The 26,365-nt window shown below is 36.5% G+C and overlaps 1 protein-coding gene across 4 annotated transcripts in view; it reads left to right on the top strand.

The window, feature by feature from the left end:
* BBOX1 (gamma-butyrobetaine hydroxylase 1) overlaps positions 1 to 25,463 on the top strand; it is a 112,507-nt gene extending 87,044 nt beyond the window's left edge. For all 4 annotated transcript variants that reach the window (XM_079101868.1, XM_079101867.1, XM_079101869.1 and 1 more), the window contains 2 exons: positions 22,823 to 22,989; positions 24,925 to 25,463. In XM_079101868.1, the coding sequence (XP_078957994.1) occupies positions 22,823 to 22,989; positions 24,925 to 25,085 (328 nt within the window). In that variant the 3' untranslated portion in view covers positions 25,086 to 25,463. The remainder of the gene's footprint in view (positions 1 to 22,822; positions 22,990 to 24,924) is intronic.
* The last annotated feature ends 902 nt before the right edge of the window (positions 25,464 to 26,365 follow it).

Raw genomic sequence — 26,365 nt, 5'->3', positions numbered from 1 at the left:
CAAGTACAGATGGATAATATGAGCAGAAAAAAGTAGGTTCATAGAAAAATAAAAAGAATCCTAGAGATTGAAACCACCCTAAGAGAAATTATGTATACCTTTGACTGGTTCATTAATAGACCAGATATGATTGAGGAAAAAGTCTCTGAGAGGACATGAAAATAGATGTTCCCAAAATGAAAATCAAAGGGAAAAAACACTAAAAGAGAAAACAAAAGAATATACAAGAACTGTGGAACAACTGTAAAAGGTGTAATATACACATTACAGAAACACCAAAAGGGGAAGAAAAAGAAACAGAAGTAACACTTGAAATGATAATGAATAATTTACCTAAAACTAATGTTAGACACCAAACCACAGATCCAAAAAGGTCAGAGAACACAAAGCAAATAAATGCCAAAATAAAGAACATACGTTTTAAAAAAACTAGGCATACCTATGTTCAAATTTCAGGTCATTGAAGATAAGTCTTGTTAGAAACCAGAAGGAAAATAGCTTATCTACAGAGAAGAAATAATATAAATTATGTTATACCTATCTTCAGACATCAACAAGCAATCAAGATGGTGAAGTGAAATAAAGTGTTGAGAAAAAAACTTTACCAACCCAAACTTTTAGACCATGAGAAATAAATTTCAAAAGTGAAAAAGAAGCAGAAAGTTTCTCAAACAAAACCTGAATTTTTTGCCAGTATACCTTCCTTGCATGAAATATTAAAAGACGTTCAGAGAGAAGCAAGTTGATACATGTCAGAAACTCAAATCTACATAGAGAAAAGAACACCAGAGAATGAATAAGTGAAGGTAAAGAAAACATCACATTACCTGGAATTAAATGGTTGCATTCTCAAGTATTTGGTTACATTACCCATCAATGTCTCTCATGAAAATCACCTTTTTATTACTTCTTCTAGTTGAAACACAAAATAATTTGATCAAATCACAAGACTTTTTGCTTTCATTTAATCTTAGTAGTAGCATACTGAGTGTTTTAACCCTGAGTATTTTCCACATTAATCATGCTGATACAAGGCTGCAGTGTAGCCTGATAATATCCGACACAAGTTATCATCAAACCAAAGGATCTTGCTCTCTCTTTCATGGAATTCAAAGCACAAACACACACACACACACACACGATTTTTTGGGTTCTTAGCCTTTTACAACTTTTGAAAAAACTTGCATTCCATCATCTTGGTCATCCTCATCATAGGTCACTGAAAGAGCAAAAGACTGATTTACCATTTTCCCAGTAGAGAAGACAATCTTCCTTCTTGTTGAGTAGAACACTACATCCAAATGAGATGAGTTTGTGTTCATCTTACTTCACTACCACCAGTGAACAAAAAGATCAATCAGTCTCACAGTGTTTTAGTCAGATTTTTTGTTGCTGTGACCAGAAGACCTGACAAGAACAATTAGAGGAGGAAACAATTAGAGGAGGAAAAGTTGGGGCTCATAGTTCATAGTTCATAGATGACCAGCTTCCTTCTTTGGGGCTCACGGTGAGGCAGAACATCATAATGGAAGAGAGGTGGAGGAAAGCAACACAAAACATGACTCCAGGAAGCAGAGAGAGAGAAATCTACTCAACAAGGACAAAATATATACCACAAAGATCATAGCACTCAATTGTCACTCTTTGTAATAGTTTCTTTTTTTTTCCCTACTGAATGAATCAGCTATGTTGATGTTATGTACACATAACCACAACAAATGCCTTTGATAATAATCACTGTGGCAAATCTTAATAGCAGAATCCACTCACTTCAAAGATAAGCAATATGGATGAGACCCTGGAGTACAGCTTGAACAAACAAGAAAGTATTTTTTAGATGGTACCACCCTCAAATTTATCATCACAAACACCCATCTCCCAACTTTTCCCCCAACCCCACCACACAATAACCTAAAGAAAGCACAATATGTGTATTGTAAACTCACATAGAATTTCATGTCTGCTAAAACTATAATTTTTTTTAAATTCCAGTTTAGTTTTAAAGGTTTGAAAGAGCAAATGAGGCTAGCAGATGTTACAAAGCATTGTTTCAAACTGTATACTTGATATAAGAGTTTAATTAAATATTTGAGTAGCATTTAAGACCATTTCTTTGGGATGGAGAGTCATTGCTTTTTCATAACTTTTATTATGGAATTTTTGCCTGATAATCATGAAGGTTGATATTTCAGAAATTACTTCATAAGTTTGGACTCTCTTCTTTCCATTCACATGATAACTCCAATAAATATGTAGATCTATAAAATGAAAAATTACCTTAGCTGTCATTTAATTCACTATTTCCCAAAGTATAATACAGTATCATTAACAGTGGATGATGTTATTTTAGAGCATCAGTGATAGAACTCTAATTTTTATATTGTACATATTTTATAGTTGTAACTTCTAATTATGATAAATGGTGGTAGTTTTCTACGTGTGGAAATGACATACTGTTGCTTTTCAAATTGAACTTAAGTAATTTTTTTTTTTTGGGGGGGGTGCTGGGGATTGAACCCAGGGCCTTGTGCTTGCAAGGCAAGCACTCTACCAACTGAGCTATCTCCCTAGCCCCTAAGTAATTATTAAAATATTCTTAATGTTACAGGTGGTACTATTTTTGAAAGTAGTGTCTGAAATTTGGAAAATGCTGATCATTTTATGAAGAAGCAAACAGAATCATAGAAGGAAAATTATTTTTCATGGCCATATGTCCTGAATGACAGAGCCAGAATTCAAATTCACGTTTTATTTTCCTATTCATTTCACTGTTCCTCTCTGTGAGGATTTCGGTTTCACATGGAATTAGGTTGGCTCCTTGCTTCTTCCAAGTGTCTGACCAATGGCATTAAATTGGCTGTGATGCAATTCCAGAATTGATTCAGCAAAAAATGTAAAAGGGCACAGAGATTATTTGGGAAGTCTAACCATCACAAGAATTTAAATCAGTGCAAACATTCTCAATTATAGAGTAATTATAATCACCTTGGAAGTTTGTTTAAAATGTTGACACCCCAACCTAACATCACTCATATTCAGTGAGCCTAGGTCTACTAATGTAGATATTTAAATAATATCCAAGTATTTGGGCTGTAAGTAGTCCAAATTTTAAGAAATTTCTCTGATCACTTGGTCCAAAGGAAGTGTTTCCATGGTGTTTAAATAGCCTCAATTCATTTAATATATACGAATTACCTGTACTGGCCTCATTCTCTTCAAACTAAGACTTCCCTTATTTTCCTTTTTTGTCACTGAAGAGGCCAAGAGAGCTATCACAGAAAGGGTCTCTTTATTCTATAACTTAGGGCTCAGTAACTTAGATCCCTTTCTCAGTACAAGTAAGTTGGGGTTTTCCCTCAGCCTCTGGCCTACCACATGCTTTCCTTAAAACTGAATTCTTCCTGGAAGCATTGACCACAGCTGTAATCAAAGGATTTTCTTTGTAATTAATGATTCTAGACTCTTTTTTTCCTCCTCTGGTGCACATATTTTGACACTGGTATTGTTATAGTCACAACACACAGCACACATGGGACCCAGTCTCCTCTCAATGAACAGTTGCTGAATAAACAAGCATGACAGCATTTTGGTGAAGAACTCTCCTTTCCTTTTTATAAATGATCTAAAATTCAATTTGGTAGGTAGAAAAGTGAATTTTCCCTTCCTTTATTCTTGGAGAAAGTGGCATTTCCAATGGTCATCCTATAATGTGGCCAGGATGATACTGGTTATAAATGCTTATTACTGAAATCATTATGAGAAAACACAGTGAATGCAAAATAAAAAGGGTGTTTTGGGTTTAATACTCCATGACATAAGTAAAGACCCCTGAGCTAAGCTTTGCATTCTCAGGAAGTCATATGGAAAATGTCACCTGTCACTGATGTTCAGTGGACCCAAATATTGGTATTTGCCAAAAATGCCAGCAGACTTCATTGCCTTTTCAGACATCCACAGCCTTGGTTGTTGAGGACTATAAGTTTCAGCAAGCCAAATCTCAGCTAACAGAACTGCAGACAGACTACACACTTGGGCCTTTCCTGAAGCTGAATTGTCACACTCTACCAGCCAGCACCCTAACCCCACCCACAGATGAAAGTCTTACCTCATCAAAATCAGTGTGAAATATCCATGCAATTCTATCAAAATTCCAATGGCACATTTCACAGAAATAGAAAATACAATCCTAAAAAATAGCACTGCAAAAATGCAGGCAATGAAAGCAACAATAAACAAGGGAGACTACATCAAAGAAAACAACTCTGAAAATTAAAAGTCAAACTATGGAATGGGAGAAAATATTTGCAAGCCAAATATGTGATAGAGTTAACCTCTGAAATGCATAAGGAACTCATTTTAACTCAAGGGGAAAAAAGAACAAGTAAAACAATTTAAAAATGGGCAAATAATTTAAATAAATATTTTTCCAAAGAAGATATATAAGTAGCCAATATCACTAATTATCAAGAAAATGTATATCAAAACCACAATGAGATATCACCTTACACCTGTTAGCAGGCTGTTTGCAAAAGACAAGAGATAACAAGTGTTGGCAAAGGAGTGGAGAAAAGATAATTCTAGAATATTGCTGGTAGGAATGTAAATCATGGAGGCCCATCATGAGTCAGGGCCATCAAAAGGGGTTGGTTTTGGATCCAGAGGGAAAGCACAGTTTAAACAAGAACTTCTACTAAAAAGAAAGAAGTGTCTTGAAAATTATGGGGTCCCGTCAAAAGGATACAAGAGCCAACTTGAAGGGGATTCCACTGACCAAATGCGAGATCATTTGAGCATGACCATGGCAACAGATTGATTATGGTTGGCAGTTTCTGAATCCATACTAATATTAATAAAGAGAGGTGAATACGAAGTGCCCACCTTTCAGTTAGAATGCTAGCTAATAAAATGGAAAGAATAATGGAATTAGAAACTACCTTGACAGTAAGAAGTGATTCAATAAAGGTTATCGGTATATACTGAAACTATTCCACAATGGATGAAGTTTGTTGAGAAACAGAACTTTTACACAGTCTCAAAGTAACTCTTCATGCAATATTTATTTAATACCTACTTGGTTAACTACAAGTACAGAAATGCTTAAAATGGAGAACTCTTGCAGATACCATGTTAGTCAAATAATACAATTCAACATAAAACAATGGCTCAAATATGCCCCTTATGCTCCTTATATTAAGAACTAATAATAGCACAGCATTATTCTGCTTTTCTTGCTACAACAGAAAACGCACAACATTAATCTAATATGAGAGAATATCAAGATAAGTCTGAGGAACATTCCACAGAGTAACTTTCTCTATACTTCTCAAGAAGGTCAGAGTCATGAATGGAAAGGAAAAAAAATAAAGTCTTTTTAAGTTGAAAGGGACCAAAGAGACATGACAACTAAATGCAACAGTGATCCCAGATTAGCTCTTAAGTAAAAGAAAGGCATTACAAATGTCATTTTGAACAATTGACAAAATTTAAATACAGTTCAGTTTTGAATAGTAATATTTATCAATGTTACTTGGTTTCTGATGTCTGATAGTTTTGTAACACAGGGTTCTTGAAGAATTTAGGAGTGAAAGGGCATTATATCTTCAACTTACTTTCTAATTTTTTCAGAAATAATAATAATAATATCAATTAAATATATACACACATATACAGAGTGAGAAATTTAAAAGGTAAATATAGTAAAATGTTTACTTTTGGAGAATCAGAGTTAAGTTTGTATAGTTCTTTCTACTCATGCAACTTTTTAGTAAATTTGGAGGATTAAATTGAGAAGAAAAGACTCTAAAATGGCGTAACAAGAGCTACCCTATAGATTTGATATATGTAAAGTACTTAGATGCTGGAGTCTGGAAGACGTTTAGCAAATGATAGCAACTATACATCCTAAAGCTCTCATTACAAACTTATCCATTGGTTCTAATGTGATTTTGAGAAAGTTTTCTGATGAATTTTAACTTCTCTTTAATTTATAGGGCTATTGTAACATGCAAAATTATTTTAATTATACTTAATCTTCCATATTTTCCTAAATCAATACAAATGTTTACCCACTCAACTTTTTCCCAAGTATTTTAGTGAAAAGCGAGAATTCTGTCAATAGTCTCTTATTGTTCATATAGTGCATATTTGTAAATTTTATCTCCCTGGATACTCAAAATGACCCTATGGTAGTTAAAATCATTACTTCTGTTTCACAGATGAGAAACTGAGAATGAAAAAAAAGTTAAATTACTTACAGCTAATAGTTGGTGGGGCACAGTCTCACATTTTGTGATTCTACAATCTAGTACTTTTTTCCTTCTATGAATTAATGTTACCATGTTATTCAGCATTCAAAGAATTTTTATATGATTTATACAAATTAGGATGGCAATAAAATCTTGCCAAAACATGACTGGAGATTACAATTAAGAAGAGCAATTAAAACAAAACTTCAGGGTTGTAGCTCACCATTTTGAACACTGCCTTGCATATGTGAAGTACTGGGTTGGATCCTCAGCACCACTTTAAATAACTATAAAGTATTGTGCCCATCTATGACTAAAACTATTTTTTAAAAACTGGGATATATAGAATTAATACTAGCTACAAATGTAAAGATTTAGATTTTGTTTTTTAAAAAAGCTAACTTTACTAAAGCATTTAAAAAGACTTAAATAAAAGATATACCATGATCCTGGATGGAAAGTTTGATGTTATAAAATGTCAATTCTCTTCCAATTCATTCATAATAAAATAAATTAGAACCATAATTCCAATTGGATCATTTGTGAACTATGACAGCTGATTCTGAAATTCATATAAAAGAGAAAATGCACAGGAATAGCCAAGAACATTAAAAACAGAAAAAGGGAAAAACAAGGGTTGTCTACACCACCAGATGTCAAAGCAAACCATGTCATAGTAGTGAAAACTACAGTGTTGGCACAGGAATAGAAAACTCTTCCATGGTATAGAACAGAGTCCAAAACATATCTATAATTTATTTATGATAAAAGTAAAATTTCATATCAATGGGGGAAAAGATGTTCTTTCCAATAAATAGCATTGAATAGTTGGCCATCCATTTTCAAAGCTATAAATTTAGATCCCTACCCAATGCTAAAAACAAAAGTAAATTCCAGAAGGATCATGAACTTAGGTAAACACACAAAATGTGAAAATTAATAACTACATGAGAATATTTTATAGTAATGGAGTGGGAAGTCCCTCCCAGACTAAACACAAAATCTAGAAGATAAAAGATTGGACTTCATAAAAATGTAAAACTTCTTTTCAACAAAAGTCAACATGAAGACAAAAGATAGATGAAAAAATTGCAAAATATTTAACAAGTGATTATTATATGGGGCTAGGATTGTGGCTCAATGGTAGAGCACTCACCTATCAAGTGTGAGGCACTGGGTTTGATTCTCAGCATTGCATATAATTAAATAAAAAGAAATAAAAGTCCACCAACAACTAAAAAATATATATGTGTTATGTATGTATATATATATATATATATAAAACTATAACTTTTACATTAAAACTAAGAAAGAAATGGTTAAAAGATATGAATAGGCAACTACAAAAGAAGAAATGTGATTGGCCAAAAAATATCTGAGAAGATGCTCAATCTCACTGGTAATCAGGAAATTATAAATTTAAACAACAATAAGATATGTTTACCCATCAGACTGACAGAAACAAAAAAGACTGATATCCAATAATGGAAGAGAGGTGGGGAAAGACTACTGTAACCCAGAAGAGTCAGATAGACATGGCTGGTGAGCCAAGAGAGAACAAGTAGAAACTCTAAGAAAGTGAGAAAACCAATCCCTTTGGCTTTCCTACAACAAGGCCAAAATGACATAGGAAAGAAGTCCTATATTTTTATCCAATCCAGACTTTGTTGTTATGTTGAGTCTGAACATGGTAATTAGTGGGCTGAGATGGTACTTTTTTAACTTAGTGCGACTAGAGAAGCATAAGACCTAATGTATATTTTCATCTAGGTCAGGGTAAGAATGAGCTCCAGGGACAAGATTCAAAGATACAGTGAAGAAAAAATATAAAATGCTTTTGAGTTGAGCTTATTAAACATTGTATATGTTATTATGTATGCTTATGTGTATACATGCATACACATAGACATACACACACATATACTTACACACACACAGTTTGTCCTTATACTGGTGATTTGTATAACTATATATTCAACCAACCACAGATTGAAAATACTTGGGAAAAAATGTATCTGTACTAAACTTGTATAGGCTTTTTTCTTTATATTACTTGCTAAACAATATTACCAATTATTATACTGCATTTACATTGTGTTATTATAAGTGTATGCATTTGTGTATGTTCTATCCAATATCACACCATGACACTTTGAGGATTCCAGGGTCCTGGCCCCAATCACCAGCAGATCCCAAGGGACAACTGTATATATATAAAGTACTAGAAAGATGCAATCATACTGTTGCCACAATTTCCTCCAGAAAATAATTACATTTTTATGTATGCACAAATATGCCCACAATGGAAACCACAATTCTATAAAAATAATATGCAACAATAAAAAGTACACATGGCATTTGCAGGTAAATAAATTAGAATACCATGCTAGGTACATAAGCCAATTCCAAAAAACAAAGGCCAAAGGTTTTCTCTGATAAGTAGATGCTGATACAAAATGGGGGGTGGGGGAGTAAAGGAAGAATGGAGAAACTTTGAATTGAAAGTAAATGAGGGGAAGGGAGGGCACAGGGGGAAAGAAAAATGGTGGAATGAGACAAACATCATTACCCTATGTACAGGATGATTACACAAATGGTGTGACTCTACATTGTGTACAACCAGAAAAAATGAAAAGTTGTACTCCCTTTGTATGCAATGAATTAAATTCATTATGCTGTCATGTATAACTAAATAGAACAAATTTTTAAAAGTATGTATCAAATTTTTTTAAAGTAAGCATGTGAGCATTATTATGTGGTACATCTCTCTGAACAATAGATCTTATACAACTATTCCTAAATAGTTAAGTAATTCTATAGCATCCAAAAAGATTTGCATAGTAATTGATATATACCTGAAAGGAAGAATAATTCTGAGTCTACTAAAACCATTTCTTATGCAAAAAAAATACATAATTCTGTCCTAATTTATACCTTCTCCATGTCTCACCTGAACTGCTGGAGTCCATATAACTGATAGAACTCTATCCAGTTCTTGCTGCTGTGTGGTCTTGAGCAAGTTACTTAGATTTTCCAAGCCTAAAATTCATTTATAAGATAAGATTAAGGTTTTCAAGATGATGGACTAGAGGGTGGCTGCATTTCATGTTGCTCCAGGACTCAGGATTCAAAAAAGGAGATATTGAAAGACTTGGGACCAACTCAAAGCAGCCGGTGAGTCTCTCCCCCATTGGGGAGGTGTCCCCGGATGGGGGCAGTAGTCCTGGAGCACAGGGAACTTTGTGAAGTAGAGCTGCTCGGCGAGACACCCCTCCCCCCGCTGGAGCAGTGAGCTTGGACAACTGGGAGTGTAGTAGAGGAGGCCGCTCAGAACAGCGCTTGGACTCGGAGTAACCACTGGGGCTCCGGAGGCGGCCCAGAGGAGGGGCTGCAAGGAGAGCTTTTGGACTCAGAGCGACCACCCTGAACACCAGGGCCTGTCGGGAGGAGGAGGAGGAGGAGGAGCAGCAGCAGCGAAGCAAGGTGCTTGGACTGGGAGCAACTGCACCAGAGCTATAGGCAGTTGCCAGAGGAGGAGCTGCTTGGCAAAGCTGTTTGGACTCCTAGCATCCGCTCCTGAATGCGGGGCCTGCCCAGAGGAGGAGGAGGAGGAGCGCAAGGTCGCTTGGACTCGCATGACTGCGTGGGAGCTCCAGGCGGCTGCTCAGAGGAGGAGGTGAGTGGTGAGTTGTTTGGACTCAAAGCGACCGCTCCTGAACACGGGGGGAAGCCTGGAGGAGGAGCGTGGTGGGCCGCTTGGTCTCGAGTGGCCGCACCAGAGCTCCAGGCGGCTGCCCGGGGAGGCGTGCACTGGGTCACGTGACTCAGAGCGACTCAGAGCGACTCACAGTGACCGCTCCTGAACACCCGGGGGCTACCTGGAAGAGGAGGAGGAACGGGGTGGGTCACTTGGACTCAGAGAGACTGCCCAGGGCTACAGGTGGTTGGCGCAGTGAGTTGCTTGGACTCCTAGTGACCACACCGGAACACCGAGCGGCGTCTGTCTGGAGGAAGAGGCATGCAGCGGGTCACTGGGACTCCTAGCGATTGTACAGGGCTCCAGGTGGCTGCTCAGAGGAGGGGCCACATAGCCAGGCGATTAGGTGCAGAGCAGGGTCCCAGGACCTAGGAGGCTTCTTGGTGGAAGAGCCGCACAGAGATACACTAAGGGGCGGAGTGAAGGTTCCAGGATTGCAGGCAGATTCTCTGAGGAGAGGCAGCCTAAGGAGACTCGTCTGCAAAGGGTGAGGCTCCCAGGCCCAGGAGGTAGGGCCGGACCCCTGGGAACATTGCAGAGGAAGGAAGCCCAGTCGAGGCGGTAGCTATAGATTGAGGGGAACCTCTAGGAGGGGAACTAACCAGCGAGACCTCCCCACCAGATAGTCTTCCCTGCTGGGTGAGGTTTTCCCACAAGGACGGTAAAACCAGAGACACAGGCCCAAACAGTCCTTGCCTCAGCCCACAGCCTAGTTACCCTTTGGATGACCATTGGTCAACAAGTGGAGGCACCTCTGCCCACTAGCAGGGAATATACCCCACCTGAAGGCTACAACCCCTAGAGAGGCAGTTTCCTTGTGGAGCACCACATTATCTTCCTCCAAGACTTCAGCCTACTGAAGGCTAAGAGGGGATATACTAGAAATCTTCAGGGACATTATAAGTCAATAGAAAAAATCTGCAATATCTCAGCGGTCCAATGATACCTGAACAACATGAGAAAACAAGGGAAGAAAATGCCCCAAACAAATCTAGATGTTACATCAATAAAACCCAATGACAGCATGGCAGAAGAAATGACAGAAAAGGAGTTCAGAATGTACATAATTAAAATGATCAGGGAAGCAAACGATGAGATGAAAGAGCAAATGCTCACACTGATTGATGAGATGAAGGAGCAAATGCAGGCATTGAATGATCGCACCAATCGACAGTTAAAAGAGCAAATACAGAAAGCAAAATCATTTCAATAAAGAGTTAGAGATATTGAAAAAAAACAAACAGAAATCCTTGAAATGAAGGAAACAATAAACCAAATTAAGAACTCCATAGAAAGCATATCCAGTAGGATAGAACACCTGGAAGACAGAACCTCAGACATTGAAGACAAAATATTTAACCTTGAAAACAAAGTTGACCAAACAGAGAAGATGGTAAGAAATCATGAACAGAATCACAAGAACTATGGGATATCATGAAAAGGCCAAATTTAAGAATTATTGGGATTCAGGAAGGCCTAGAGAAACAAACCAAAGGAATGAACAATCTATTCAATGAAATAATATCAGAAAATTTCCCAAATCTGAAGAATGAAATGGAAACTCAAGTTCAAGAGGCTTATAGGACTCCAATACACAAAATTACAACAGACCCACACCAAGGCACATTATAATGAAAATACCTAACATACAATAAAGACAGAATTTTAAAGGCCGCGAGGGAAAAGAACCAAATTACATTCAGGGGGAAACCAATACGGATATCAGCAGATTTTTCAATCCAGACCCTAAAAGCTAGAAGGGCCTGGAACAACATTTACCAAGCCCTGAAAGAAAATGGATGCCAACCAAGATTCTTATATCCATCAAAACTTACCTTCAAATTTGACGATGAAATAAAATCCTTCCATGATAAACAAAAGCTAAAAGAATTTACAAAAAGAAAGCCAGCATTACAGAACATTCTCAGCAAAATATTCCATGAGGAAGAGATGAAAAACAAAGAAGCAAATCAGCAAAGGGAGGAATTATCCTAAAGGAATTGTCAAATAAAGGAGGAAGAAGTCGTGTCAAATAAATAAATAAATAAAATTTTAAAAATGAACCAAATGACCGGGAAACCAAATCATTTCTCTATAATAACCTGGAATGTCAATGGCCTGAATTCATCAATCAAAAGACATAGACTGGCAGACTGGATTAAAAAGAAAGATCCAACAATATGTTGCCTGCAAGAGACTCACCTCATAGAAAAAATACCCATAGACTAAAGGTGAAAGGATGGGGAAAAGCATACCATACACATGGACTCAGCAAAAAAGCTAGAGTATCCATCCTCATTTCCGATAATGTGGACTTCAAGCCAAAGTTAGTCAGAAGGGATAAAGAAGGTCATTTCATACTGCTTAAGGGAAGCATAAATCAGCAAGGTATAACAATCATAAACATCTATGCCCCAAACAGTGGCTCATCCATGTATGTCAAACAAATCCTTCTCAATTTCAGAAACCAAATAGACCACAACACAATAATACTAGGTGATTTTAACACGCCTCTCTCACCACTGGACAGATCTTCCAGACAAAAATTGAACAAAGAAACCATAGATCTCAATAACACAATCAATAATTTAGACTTAACGGACATTTATAGAATATACCATCCAACCAAGAGCGAATACACTTTCTTCTCAGCAGCACATGGATCCTTCTCTAAAATAGACCATATATTATGTCACAAAGCTAATGTTAGCAAATACAAGAAGATAGAGACACTAGCATGTATTCTATCAGATCATAATGGATTGAAGTTAGAAATAAATGAAAGAGTAAAACACAGAAACTATTCCAACATCTGGAGATTAAACAATATGCTATTATATGATGAATGGATAACAGAAGATATTAGGAAGGAAATTAAAAAATTCTTAGAGGTAAATGAGAACAAAGAAACATCATATCAAAATCTCTGGGACACTATGAAAGCAGTACTCAGAGGGAAATTTATTTCATGGAGCGCATTTAATAAAAGAAGTAAAACTCAACAAATAAACGACCTAACACTACAGCTCAAAGCTCTAGAAAAAGAAGAGCAGACCAGCACCAAAAGTAGTAGAAGACAGGAAATAGTTAAACTCAGAGCTGAAATCAATGAAATTGAAACAAAAGAAACAATACAAAAAATTGACAAAATAAATAGTTGGTTCTTCGAAAAAATAAACAAATTGATAAACCTTTAGCCACACTAACAAAGAGAGGACGAGAGAAAACCAAAATCACTAATATTCAGAATGAACAAGGAAATATCACAACAGACAGGATTGAAATACAAAACATAACTAGAAGCTATTTTGAAAATCTATACTCCAACAAAATGGAAAATTTCGAAGACATCAACAGGTTTCTAGAGACATATGAATTGCCTAAACTGAACGAGGAGGACATACACAATTTAAATAGACCAATTTCAACTACTGAAATAGAAGAAGTCATCAAAAAGCCTACCAACAAAGAAAAGTCGGGACCAGATGGGTTCTCAGCCGAGTTCTACAAACCCTTTAAAGAAGAGCTCATTCCAATACTTCTCAAAGTATTCCATAAAATAGAAGAGGAGGGAACCCTCCCAAACTCATTCTATGAAGCCAATATCACACTGATACCTAAACCAGACAGAGACTCATCAAGGAAAGAAAATTTCAGACCAATATCCTTAATGAACATCGACGCAAAATTTCTCAACAAAATTTTAGCAAATCGCATACAAAAACATATTAAAAAGATAGTGCACCATGATCAAGTGGGTTTCATCCCAGGGATGCAAGGTTGGTTCAACATCAGGAAATCAATAAACGTAATTCACCATATTACTAGACTTAAAGTCAAAATCACATGATTATTTCAATAGATGCAGAAAAAGCATTTGATAAAATACAGCACCCCTTCATGCTCAAAACACTAGAAAAATAGGGATAGTGGGAACATTCCTTAACATTGTAAAGGCCATTTATGCTAAGCCCATGGCTAATATCATTCTAAATGGTGAAAAACTGAAAGCATTCCCCCTAAATACTGGAACAAGGCAGGAATGCCCTCTTTCACCACTTCTATTCAACATCGTTCTTGAGACTCTGGCCAGAGCAATTAGACAAACCAAAGAAATTAAAGGGATGCGAATTGGAAAAGAAGAACTCAAACTATCCCTGTTCGCTGATGACATGATTATATATTTAGAGGAACCTGGAAATTCCATCAGAAAACTCTTAGAACTCATAAGTGAATTCAGTAAAGTAGCAGGTTACAAGATCAATGCCCATAAACCCAACGCATTTTTATACATAAGTGATGAATCTTCAGAAAGAGAAATTAGGAAAACTACCCCATTCAAAATAGCCTCGAAAAAATAAAATACTTGGGCATCAATCTCACAAAAGAGGTGAAAGACCTCTACAATGAGAACTATACAACACTAAAGAAGAAATTAAAGAACACCTTAGAAGATGGAAAGATCTTCCATGTTCTTGGATAGGAAGAATTAATATTGCCAGAATACCTAAAGCAATCCTTAGCAGGAAGAGTGAAACAGGGGGTATCGCAATACCAGATCTTCAACTCTACTACAAAGCAATAGTAACAAAAACGGCATGGTATTGATACCAAAATAGAAAGGTTGATCAATGGTACAGAATAGAGGACACGGACACAAACCCAAATAAATACAATTTTCTCATACTAGACAAAGGGGTCAAAAATATGCAATGGAGAAAAGATAGCCTCTTCAACAAATGGTGCTGGGAGAATTGGAATCCATATGCAACAGAATGAAACTAAACCCATATCTCTCACCATGCACAAAACTAAACTCAAAATGGATTAAGGACCTCGGAATCAGACCAGAGACCCTGCAGATTATAGAAGAAAAGTAGGTCCAAATCTTCACCTTGTTGGTCTAGGATCAGACTTCCTTAACAGGACTCCCATAGCACAAGAAATAAAAGCTAGAATCAACCACTGGGATAGATTCAAACTAAAAAGCTTTCTCTCATCAAAGAAAACTATCAGCAATGCGAAGAAGAGCCTACAGAGTGGGAGAATATCTTTGCCAATCATACTTCAGATAGAGCACTAATCTCCAGAATCTATAAAGAACTCAAAAAACTACTCCAAGAATTCAAATAATCCAGTCGACAAATGGGCTAAGGAAATGAATAGACACTTCACAGAAGAAGATCTACAAGCAATCAACAAACATATGGAAAAATGCTCAACATCTCTAGTAATAAGAGAAATGCAAATCAAAACCACCCTAAGATTCCATCTCACCCCAATTAGAATGGTGATTATCAAGAATACGAGCAACAACAGGTGTTGGCAAGGATGTGGGGAGAAAGGTACACTCATACACTGCTGGTGGGGCTGCAAATTAGTTCAGCCACTCTGGAAAGCAGTGTGGAGATTCCTTAGAAAACTTGGAATGGAACCACCTTTTGACCCAGCTATCCCACTCCTTGGCCTATACCCAAAGGACTTAAAATCAGCATACTACAGAGATACAGCCACATCAATGTTCATAGCTGCTCAATTCACAATAGCCAGACTGTGGAACCAACCTAGATGCCCTTCAATTGATGAGTGGATAAAGAAACTGTGGTATATTATACAATGGAATATTACTCCGCCATAAAGAATGATAAAATTATGGCATTTGCAGGCAAATGGATGAAATTGGAGAATATCATGCTAAGTGAGATAAGCCAATCTCAAAAAGCCAAAGGACGAATGATATCGCTAATAAGTGGAGGATGACACATAATGGGGGGGAGGGAAGGTTTAATGTTAGGGTTAGAGTTAGTAGGTTAGGGAGGGGGGCAAGTATGGAGGAAGGAACTACTGTATAGAGGGTAAAGAGGGGTGGGAGGGGTAGGGGGAAGGGAAAAAATAACAGAGTGAATCAAACAACATTGCTCTATGTAAATTTATGATTACACAAATGGTATGCCTTTACGCCATGTACAGAGAAACAACATGTATCCCATTTGTTTACAATAAAAAAGAAAAAAAAAAGAAAAATGTTCAACATCTCTAGTAATAAGAGAACTGCAAATCAAAACCACCCTAAGATTCCATCTCACCCCAATAATGGTGATTATCAAGAATACGAGCAACAACAGGTGTTGGCGAGGATGTGGGGAGAAAGGTACACTCATACATTGCTGGTGGGGCTGCAAATTAGTTCAGCCACTCTGGAAAGCAGTGTGAGATTCCTTAGAAAACTTGGAATGGAACCACCTTTTGACCCAGCTATCCCACTCCTTGGCCTATACCCAAAGGACTTAAAATCAGCATACTACAGAGATACAGCCACATCAATGTTCATAGCTGCTCAATTCACAATAGCCAGACTGTGGAACCAACCTAGATGCCCTTCAATTGATGAGTGGATAAAGAAACTGTGGTATATATATATACAATGGAATATTACTCAGCCATAAAGAGTGATAAAATTATGGCATTTGCAGGCAGATGGATGAAATTGGAGAATATCATGCTAAGTGAGATAAGCCAAACTCAAAAAACCAAAGGTTGAATGATATCGCTAATAAGTGGATGAGGACACATAATGGAGGAAGGAGGGATTAGTGTTAGGGTTAGAGTTAGGGTTAGGGGGGGGCAAGAATGGAGGAAGGAAGGACTGTATAGAGGGAAAAGAGTGGTGGGAGGGGTGGAGGGAAGGGAAAAAAATAACAGAATGAATCAAACAACATTACCCTATGTAAATTTATGATTACACAAATGGTATGCCTTTATGCCATGTACAAACAGAGAACAACATGTATACCATTTGTTTACAATAAAAAAAATTGCTAATTCATGTAAGCATAAAAAAAAGATAAGATGAAGATAGTTCTATTTATCTCTAGGTATTGTGAAGATTAAATATCATATAAGAAACAAGTAATAACTGAAAAAAATGTAATGTCAATAGCTATGGTTAATCATCTAATATAAGTATCTAATGCTTAATATTTATGGGATTAGTACAAATACTTAGTATTTACAATCAATACACTTATATGTAATGATTGATATATGGTACCTATGCTACTGCAAGAAACTCCTAAATGATCTCCTTACCACTAATCTCACCATTTTCAATTCTCACTATGACAAAGTTATCTTTCCACAATAAGGTTTCAGTTCTTCCTACTGGTCCTCCAAGGCTTAGCTTGTATATCATCTCTCCCACAAAGTCATCCTACTTCTTTCCATAATCCTCTGTTGCCCTTCATATGATATTTATCTGTTATGGGTAATCTCTCTTACTTGATAGTGGTATATAAAATGAGAGAAGCTAGCACATGCTGTTTCCAATTTGAAAGGTACTGTTCAGCATTTTCATCACCTTTTCCCATTTACTCCTTAACAGTTCAAGAAATAGATGCTAAATCTCGTCCAAGGACACTGGGTGAGTAGAATGGGGAGTCATTGCCTAAACCCAATCTTTATACTCCGAGACCATATTTCAATTGCTCTGCCTTGTACCTCCTGATATTCCCAGAACCTGCTATGGGATATATGCCTTTTCCCTCTTGGTATGCCCAGAACCTGCTACAGGATTTAGTAAATATTTTAGGAAAGAAAAAAAAATAGGACATAGTCAAATGTGTGTATGATTATGTTAAAATGAACCACATTATTATATATACGTATAATACACTTTAAAAAATAAATTACTACCAAAAAAAGTGGGAAGGAGAGTAACATAGCTCCCCTCTTTTTTAGAGAAAGCCCCTAAAGAACAATCCTCTAATAGACAACTACAAACACCAGAGAAACTACAGAAAGGGGACAAAATCTACCTGGGGTCTTTGGAGCATGAATAAGACAGTGAATTTTGAAAAGTTGTCAAAACTTAGGTGAAGAAACTAGAATGAGTTTTCAATGTTTACTCCTGTGGCCTGAGACAAACTGCAGTGATGACATGATAAAATCTATTAGTGGCTAATTCTCTGAGAGAAAGCCTTCCATCTTGGTCACCTGAAGAGCAGGGCAATGGATCCTGGGAAATCCAGTCACCAGAAAGTGAGGAGGCAACCTCAGATGGTAGAAATCTAAAGAAGAAGGGTTCCAGGTAATGGGTAAGAATTCTGAAATACATGGTGGATCCATGCAAACAATTCACCTAAAACTTAAAGAACTAGTCTGAGATCTAAATTTTCACAACAGTCAAGATACGCTTTCTAGTCTGATTGTAGCCAAATTAAGTGCCTGCTAACACTAAAACATGAACACTCTTTGGAGGATTAAATAGTATACAGAGTTCCAACATATAAATACACAATGAACAGTACATAATCCAAAATTACTCAAATAACGAGGAACCAAGAACATGTGAACCATTCTCATGGGAAAAGACAAACATCAGAAGTCAATCAACAAATGACCCAGAATTGAGGGTTATCAGACAATGACTTTCAAAAATTGCTCTGTAAGATGAAAGAAAAAATGCTGTAACGAATCAGAAGAGAGGACAGGCATCTCAGCAAAGAAACAGAAAGCAAAGAATGAACCTAAACACCTGAAATGAAATTAGCTGATTAAACTTAAAGCCATAAATGGAAATATCAAAAGAAATATTCAGTAAACTTAAAAATTAATCAATAAATAAATATCTTCCAATCTAAAGAAGAGAGAAGAATAATGCAGAGAGTCTCTAAAACTACTGGGTAAAATCTTGAAATCTCTAGAATATGCATTCTTTTAATCCAAAAAGAGAAAAGAAAGACTTGAGAAGGAAAAACTAAAGAAAGAACAGCTGAAAACATCCAAATATGGTAAAGGAAATACATACACACTGATCCACAGATTGAAGAACCTCAGAAAGCACTGAACAGTGTAAAGTATGAAGAAAACCACAGCCAGAAAATCATAGTCAAACTGCTGAAACCAAACATATTTATCATGATTTTTCCAAGTGCTCACTAAGGCTATAATTTATCCTTTTGTTTGAGAATTATCTTAGATTGTGTTTCTAGCATATTGTATATTCAAATTGACTTTAATTAATTTCGGGTGTTTCCAATTTTAGAATTGAGTTTCTAGTCTTCTTTTAAGAGAAAAAGTCACATAGTATGGAAATAAATTCATTTAGTAGATAATCAGATCTGTAGCACACAGTTCCATTATGTGTATGTACAGACTTCATTTATTCATTAACAAATATTTGCCGAGGCCAGACATTCTTTTAAGGGCTTGGGATATGCCAATGGACAAAACAAAGACGCCTGCCCTCACACAGCTTGCATTCTAGTAGGGAAGGGGAGAATCTGAAATTTTGAAACAAGCAAATCATAATGAAGGTTAAACACTATTACAGGATTAAGGAGGGAAAAAAGGAAAAGTAGATAAAGATTAAGAGAATCTGTAGAACTTGGCAAGGATTGAATTTTCATCATCCAAAAGTATAGTGAGGGAAAGCTTTGAGCAAAGACTTAAAGAAGTGAGGGAGTTTTCTAGAAAATGCTAGAGTAAGGGCCCTAATAAAGCTCCAAACACGTCTAGAGAGTTCAAGAAACAGCCAGAGTGGAGAGAAGGGAAGTGGGTTAGGAGAGGAGGTCAGATGGGGTCAGCTCATACATAGCACGGTTAATAACTATAAACACCTAGGTTCTTATTCGGAGTGAAGGAGGGACCTATCACCAGGTTTTGACCAAAAGAGAGACATTCATATTTATATAAATTTAGTTATGTTTTAAATAGATCCTCTGGCTGCTGTGTTGAACATAGTATAAAAGAGCAAGGACAGGAGAAGGAAGACCAGGCAGGAAACTATTGCTGGGTTCCCTCCTAGATGAACATCAGTGGTCCAAGTGACAGTAGTGGACATGTAGAAAAGGATATATTTTTTATATATTTTTCAGAGAGAAAGATTATTTTCCTGATAGTTTGAATGAAAGGTGTGATGGAAAGATAATCATCAGGAATATAGTCTAAATAAAATAAAGCTGAGAACTCAGAGAGTTCTCTGAGAGCTCAGTCATTGAGGTGAAAAAGAGAAGAAATAACAAGCTTCTTAGTTATACTATGACAGTTTTAGTTATGTAAACATTACCTTTAAAATGAGAACTTTTATCATTTTATCATCAGGAGATAGATAACTTTAATCCCATACACATTACACATGCATATACATGTATCAAAACATCATGTTATCCCATTAATATGTGTAATTTTTATGTTTTTATGCAGGGGTTGAAATAAATTTAATTTAAATTTTAAAAATCTATGACAAATAGAAATTTTGTTGAGACCTAAAATGATTGCAGATTCTGCAGAAGAAGTGAAGTAAGAACTTAGCTATTGAGTGAGATTAACTGAATGTTCATCAACTAATCATGACTTGGCTTTGATACTTTTTATAATACAATCCAAAATGTGGCCATTTGCAAGGTCTCAGGGATAACAGTGGAAAAAATCAAGTGTTTAACATTAATCCATTTAAAATATATTTTTAACAAGAGAGGAAACCAGGGTTTCAGTTAAAGAGGACTTCGGTCTCCTGAGTGGGTTAATTTTTCTTGTGTTTAAACTTTAAATTCTTTTGAAATTTTTATGTCCTTCCTAGTACAAAAGAGACCTTAAGGCTGCTAAAGTAATTTGTAACAATCCAATACAACAAAAATAAATAAATTAATGAAGAAACTGGTGCAAAAAATAATAGTGGAATTAATCAATCCTATTGATTGCAAATTCAGTCATATGAATACAAGTCTTTTACTTACCAGCTATGCAACCACTCATTCAATGACTTGCCCTTGCTGATTCAATTTCTCTTCTAAGAATAAAATAAATACCTGCCATTTATGAAGAACTTATGCATGAAGTAGGAAGTCTAGAGTTAATAAATGGAAGCCCCTACCAAAATGCCTATCATTGAAAATGCAGAGTCAATTTGAGTTTGCTATAATTTTCATTTTATAAACTCTAATAATTTACTGATAATAGTTTTCTATTTCAGGTCCAACTTAGCAACCAAAGCAAAGAAAGAATATAATCAGTTATATGAGTCAAGTTACTTCTGAAGTCTGAAATAATTTTTTCCAGCAGATCCCCTCATAAAATGGGATGAAATAGAAAATACCATAGTGACACTCCCCCAGCAAAAGCAAGAAGGCCCATAAAACATCCCACCTCCCAGCAAGACTAATGGAAAATATTCACAGCAGCAACCGGGACTGTGGAGCTGACATATGGCCCTTTTTCAGGATTCTTGTTGGCATCATTCATGATGCTTTGCTTTGACTGGTTCACCGTCATCTTGTTGCTGGTTTATTTTAAAATATCTTTGTTCTCAGCTAAATGTATAGCTAGTTATTCTCATCTTTTATGATGATTTACCCTTTCTCAGCATGAAAGCTTGCATTAGATGCTTCCTTTCATTCTGTTGTCCTGTACAGGAATTTTCTACTTACTAAGATCCAGTTTTGCACTTCAAGTTGATCTTTAAGGTTTCAGCCATACACTTCCTCTAACTGTTCAATTCTCAGAATAATGTCTTCTCCAGCAGTCAATTGCATCCTTCCTACTATATCCTGACATTGACCATTGTTCACTGTGTGTGACCAGTCAGCTAAGTGCAGCCCAGACCCCCACAAGGTCTCTAAGCCCTAGCACATGGGACAATTTGTTTGGTCTGATCTCCAGGTGCCCACTCAGCTGCTGGCTACCATTACCACCCTTTGGGTTTGTCTGCTGGGGACCCTTCTGCAAGTAATACTAAGCAATATGTCACCATCCTGGACAACTTTCTTTCCTATTTTCATTCACAGCTATCGTTTCTACTGAAAGAAAAGATAAAGTTTGTAGTTGTTTGGCACTGTAGGACTGACTGAAAGTTCACCTTCCCAATAAGCTAAAAACCAAAAGCATGTACACATGCACATGGAAAGAGAGAGAGAGAGAAAGATCTCCCCTTTTTGCCTCTGTATGTAGGTGATGTCCATGTCTTGCTAATTATAACCAACATAGTCCAAATCCAAGAAAGGTTGCTACCTTTTCTTACATTAAAAGTTGTATTATCTTGCATTGTCATGATCATAATCCATATTGTAAGAAAGGGTAGAAAAATCACAACATTAGGATCTTCTAAAGTACTAAAAAGACTTTAGTACTTCCCCAAAACATGAAAAATATGCAGAGTTGCATATGCAACAAATGTTTATTTACCACGTGTTATGTCCAGGCTTTATTTTGAGAGTTGGGAATACAACACTGAGTGAAATACAATACCAATCTTCTAGAAGTTCTCCAGACCAAGACAGGTGGTATAGATAGGTAGATAGGAAGAATGTATCTCAAGCCAGTCTCTTCTGTTTTTCACTTTCCCCATCCCTAAACTAAGCATTGAATAAGAACCACATATTTCAAACTTTTAAAGAATAAAACTTTCTTCTTGCCTCACTCCCCCAAGAAAACACATTAGATGAAATACAAAAACTGACCTATAAACTTGTTGCATGAGATTTTAATAAGGACCCCATTAGATGAAATACAAAAAGTAACTGACCTATAAACTTGTTGCATGAAATTTTAATAAGTAAAGCCTAGTTTAAATAACAACCGATAAATTTCACTAAGCACAACAAAATGTTGACTTGAATTTCTCAGTAACATTTTAATTTCATTAGAAGCCTCCTAGCATTTATACAGTGAGATTTTTAAAAACACTAATTAAATGAATGAATGTAATATAAAGGACTACATTGTATCACAGGTATACTTAAGATCTTCTGTTTTACATGTATTGACCCTTAAAAATGTAAATATATATGTCATAAATTATATGCTAACTTTTCCTCTTATATAGGTTAGATGACAAAGGCCAAGTGGTTCGCATCAACTTCAACAATGCAACTAGAGACACGATATTTGATGTACCTGTGGAAAGAGTTCAGCCTTTCTATGCTGCTCTAAAGGAGTTTGTTGACCTCATGAACAGCAAAGAAAACAAGTTTACCTTCAAGATGAATCCAGGTCAGTAAGGACATTTTTCCAAACAAGTAAAAGTTTGGATTTTCTCCAGCTTTACCCATCCATGGAGAATGAAATTCAGAACAGTTTTACAGCAGAACCTTGGTGAGCCGCTGATGTGCTTAAACAACAGACTCCTGGCTCCCACCTCTGCTTCTTGAAACAAACTCCAGGCCAAATGAAACCTTGTACCTGATCTTACAACCCGTGTTTTCTATTTTCTATCCTGATAGCCTATCAATACAACCTGACCCTTGTACTTTATTCTCCTGTCCTGGTAGACAAATTTGTCCTCATGATGCTCATTCTAAAATACTTAAGCAATGTTTATTCATGAGACTTACTGGCAGAGATAGTATTGCCTGAAATAAAATAGTACTTGGAGTACCCTAGCTACTTGAAATAATTAAGTGCAAAAAGCACTGATTTTTTTTTTTTTTTTTTTTTTCTGGACCATCTCTGCTAGGTGAAGCGCCACCACACTTCAGCCTTTTTTCATTTTTATTTTAATTGACAAGCAGAATTGTATATATTTGTCATATACATGTTGTTTTGAAGTGTGGACATATTATGGAATGGCTAAATCATTCTAATGAATATATGAGTTATCTCACATAGGTATGATTTTTTTACAGTGAGAACACAAAGTCTCTTTTCTTGGCATTGTCAAGAATATGATATTAGCTATAGGCACCATGTTGTACAATGTATCTCTTGAACTTGAGGCTTTCGTTATCTATAGTAAAAGGCATAATTTCCTCTCTGCTCTTGATTTGGCCAAATGGAAGAATCATTTTACGGTAATAGTTTTTTATTTCTTTACTTTTTCCTTTATCTCTTTTTCTTACTTCTCTCAAGACAGTGTCTTGCTCTATTTCCCAGCTGGGTCTGAAACTCCTGGACTCAAGGGATCCTCCCATCTCAGACCCCCAAGTAGCTGAGACTACGTGAGTGCACCATCTCATGCATGGTGGAAATTATTTTTATAAATTAAACTTTGGCATAATAAAAATCCTAGAAATCACCATAAACCCATTGTCACGCAGTCATAGCAGATTAATTTTAAGAGCAGCAAACTGTGAACTGAAACACTGCAGAGGGGAAAAAATAATTGGAATCCAGGTTTCACCATTCAAAGGCAATGTAGCTTTAGGCAAATTTCTCAACTTGTTGAAGCTTTGATATTCTCATACATGAAAGGGTAATTCTCTCTTAGAGTTCTAGGAATCTTTTTTTTTATTTGCTTTCAGATGACTTTATTTTTATTTTATTTTATTTTTTTTACAGACTTCATTTTGATTCATTGTGCACAAATGGGGTACAAATTTTCATTTCTATGGTTGTGCACAATGTAGATTCACACCATTGGTGTAATCATTACACAGGGTAACGATGTCTGTCTCATTCCATCATCTTTCATACTCCCGCCCCCGCCACCCTCTCATTCCCCTCCGCATAATCCAAAGTTCCTCCATTCTTCTCTTACCCCCACCATGCCCCCAACCATTATGTATCTTATGAATCTTAAAAATAATGTCCATAAAAATGGGAATGTAAAAGACAAAACAAGAATGTCACGATCTTTATAATGATTTGAAACTCTTAAACTGGGCAGGGTGATTCCTAATTAAGAGATAGGTGACAACCAATAAAAACAATACAAAAGCTTTACACAGAGAAAATCTTCCAAGTAAGAATTATTAGAGTGCCCACAGGAGCCTACCAGGCAGTGTGGTTGAAATATCAAGGACTGAAGCAGTTTGCATCCAGAGGTCGATTAGAGTGATTGTCAATGTGCAGTTTTGGGTAAGGAAATAAATGTACTGTTTCTTGATAGGAACTGAGTAGCAGTGGTGTTTTGCCTGTTGTATTTGCCTGCTTTGTAAATCATTTAAACACAAATGATTCATAATGGAAAAAAAAAAATCTTTCATTTAGGTGACGTCATTACTTTCGATAACTGGCGCTTACTTCACGGCCGACGTAGCTATGAAGCAGGAACCGAGATAACCCGCCATCTGGAGGGAGCCTACGCCGACTGGGATGTGGTGATGTCAAGGCTTCGCATCTTAAGACAGCACGTGGAGAACGGGAACTGACTCTTGTGTCTCTAATTTTAATAAGATTCCAATGACTGCACTTGTAAGTCATGGCTATTCAAAGATCACACAATCTGTATCGTTCACATATCAATTTAGCATTGAACATGTAACTCCCTCACAATACACTTTTGCTTGTAATTCTACTCAACGTCAGCCTTTTAGATGGTGTAGCAATATAACCTCTTCCCCAAGTAAATCCATCCTTCTGTCCTATTGAATGTTTAGACTCTAATTTCTTTAGCTCACTGTAAGTGCCTCCAGAATGCCTACAAATAGTTTTTGTATCAAATGAAACATATCTTTAAATATAGTTCTTTTTTAATAGAGCTTTTGCTTCAAATAAAACTTGGGCCTCAAATAAAATTTCTTAAACATGCTTCTGCTCTATGGCCTGTGAAGTCTTATTTTTCATGACTCCTTATGACTGTCTTGGGAAAAGAATATTTTCAAGGGTCTTTTATTCATTTTTTAAAATAGAATTCCATGACCCAAATTTCCAGTTTGTGATCTCAGCATTATTTTGGAATACCTAAATTAGGACAGCAAAAAGTATGCCAAATTAAAAGAAAAAAATCTTATCTCCCTATATTTCTCTTACCCCCACAAAACTCTCCATTGACCACCAGCATTGCTTACTCCTGTGCATGGATTGTTCTCATTCCTTGCCTCCCGCTAACAACTGGGAAGAGAAAAACCAAGATACAAACAGTCCTCCTGAATGGGCTCCATGTCTGTCACCCTCTACTCTGAGGCTTCCTTCAGGACCACTGCCTTACCCTAGTGGTGGAAAACAGTAATGGAATTCCCACTCCTGCTGAACCCAGTCCCTCACCCCTCACACAAGGGGAGCCTCATTTTTAGCATTTGCTGAAATCCTGGTAGTACAGAGAGCTTATAGTCCATAGTATTTGGACCCAATCAAGACTCCTGTTCTAAAAGTCTTAATCACTGCCACCATGGCAGGGCACTACCTGTTGCCTCAAGACCACATGTAAACATTGCTTCCATTCATATTTTAATTTAGCTTCACACTCTCTCCAGTTTCCTTGGCACCATAGTCTGGATCAAGAGCATCTTCATCCCATGTCAGAACACCCCTCTGACACTCTGAACTCTAGTACTTAGTCTACATCACTAGCCCAGACTCCTCCTTATTATAACACTGTCCCTTTCTGGGACTTCGGTGTCATTTCCTATTATATGGTCTTGACTAAGGCCACTGCAGTGTGTAACATAAGCTTGATTTCTTTGAACTTGAAAAGGAATGGGCTGGATTC

The sequence above is a fragment of the Sciurus vulgaris genome (assembly GCF_902686455.1).
Source record: "Sciurus vulgaris genome assembly, chromosome: 11".
Lineage (NCBI taxonomy): Eukaryota > Metazoa > Chordata > Mammalia > Rodentia > Sciuridae > Sciurus > Sciurus vulgaris.
Note: the sequence above shows the minus strand (reverse complement) of the source record. Positions and strands in the feature narration are given on the sequence as shown.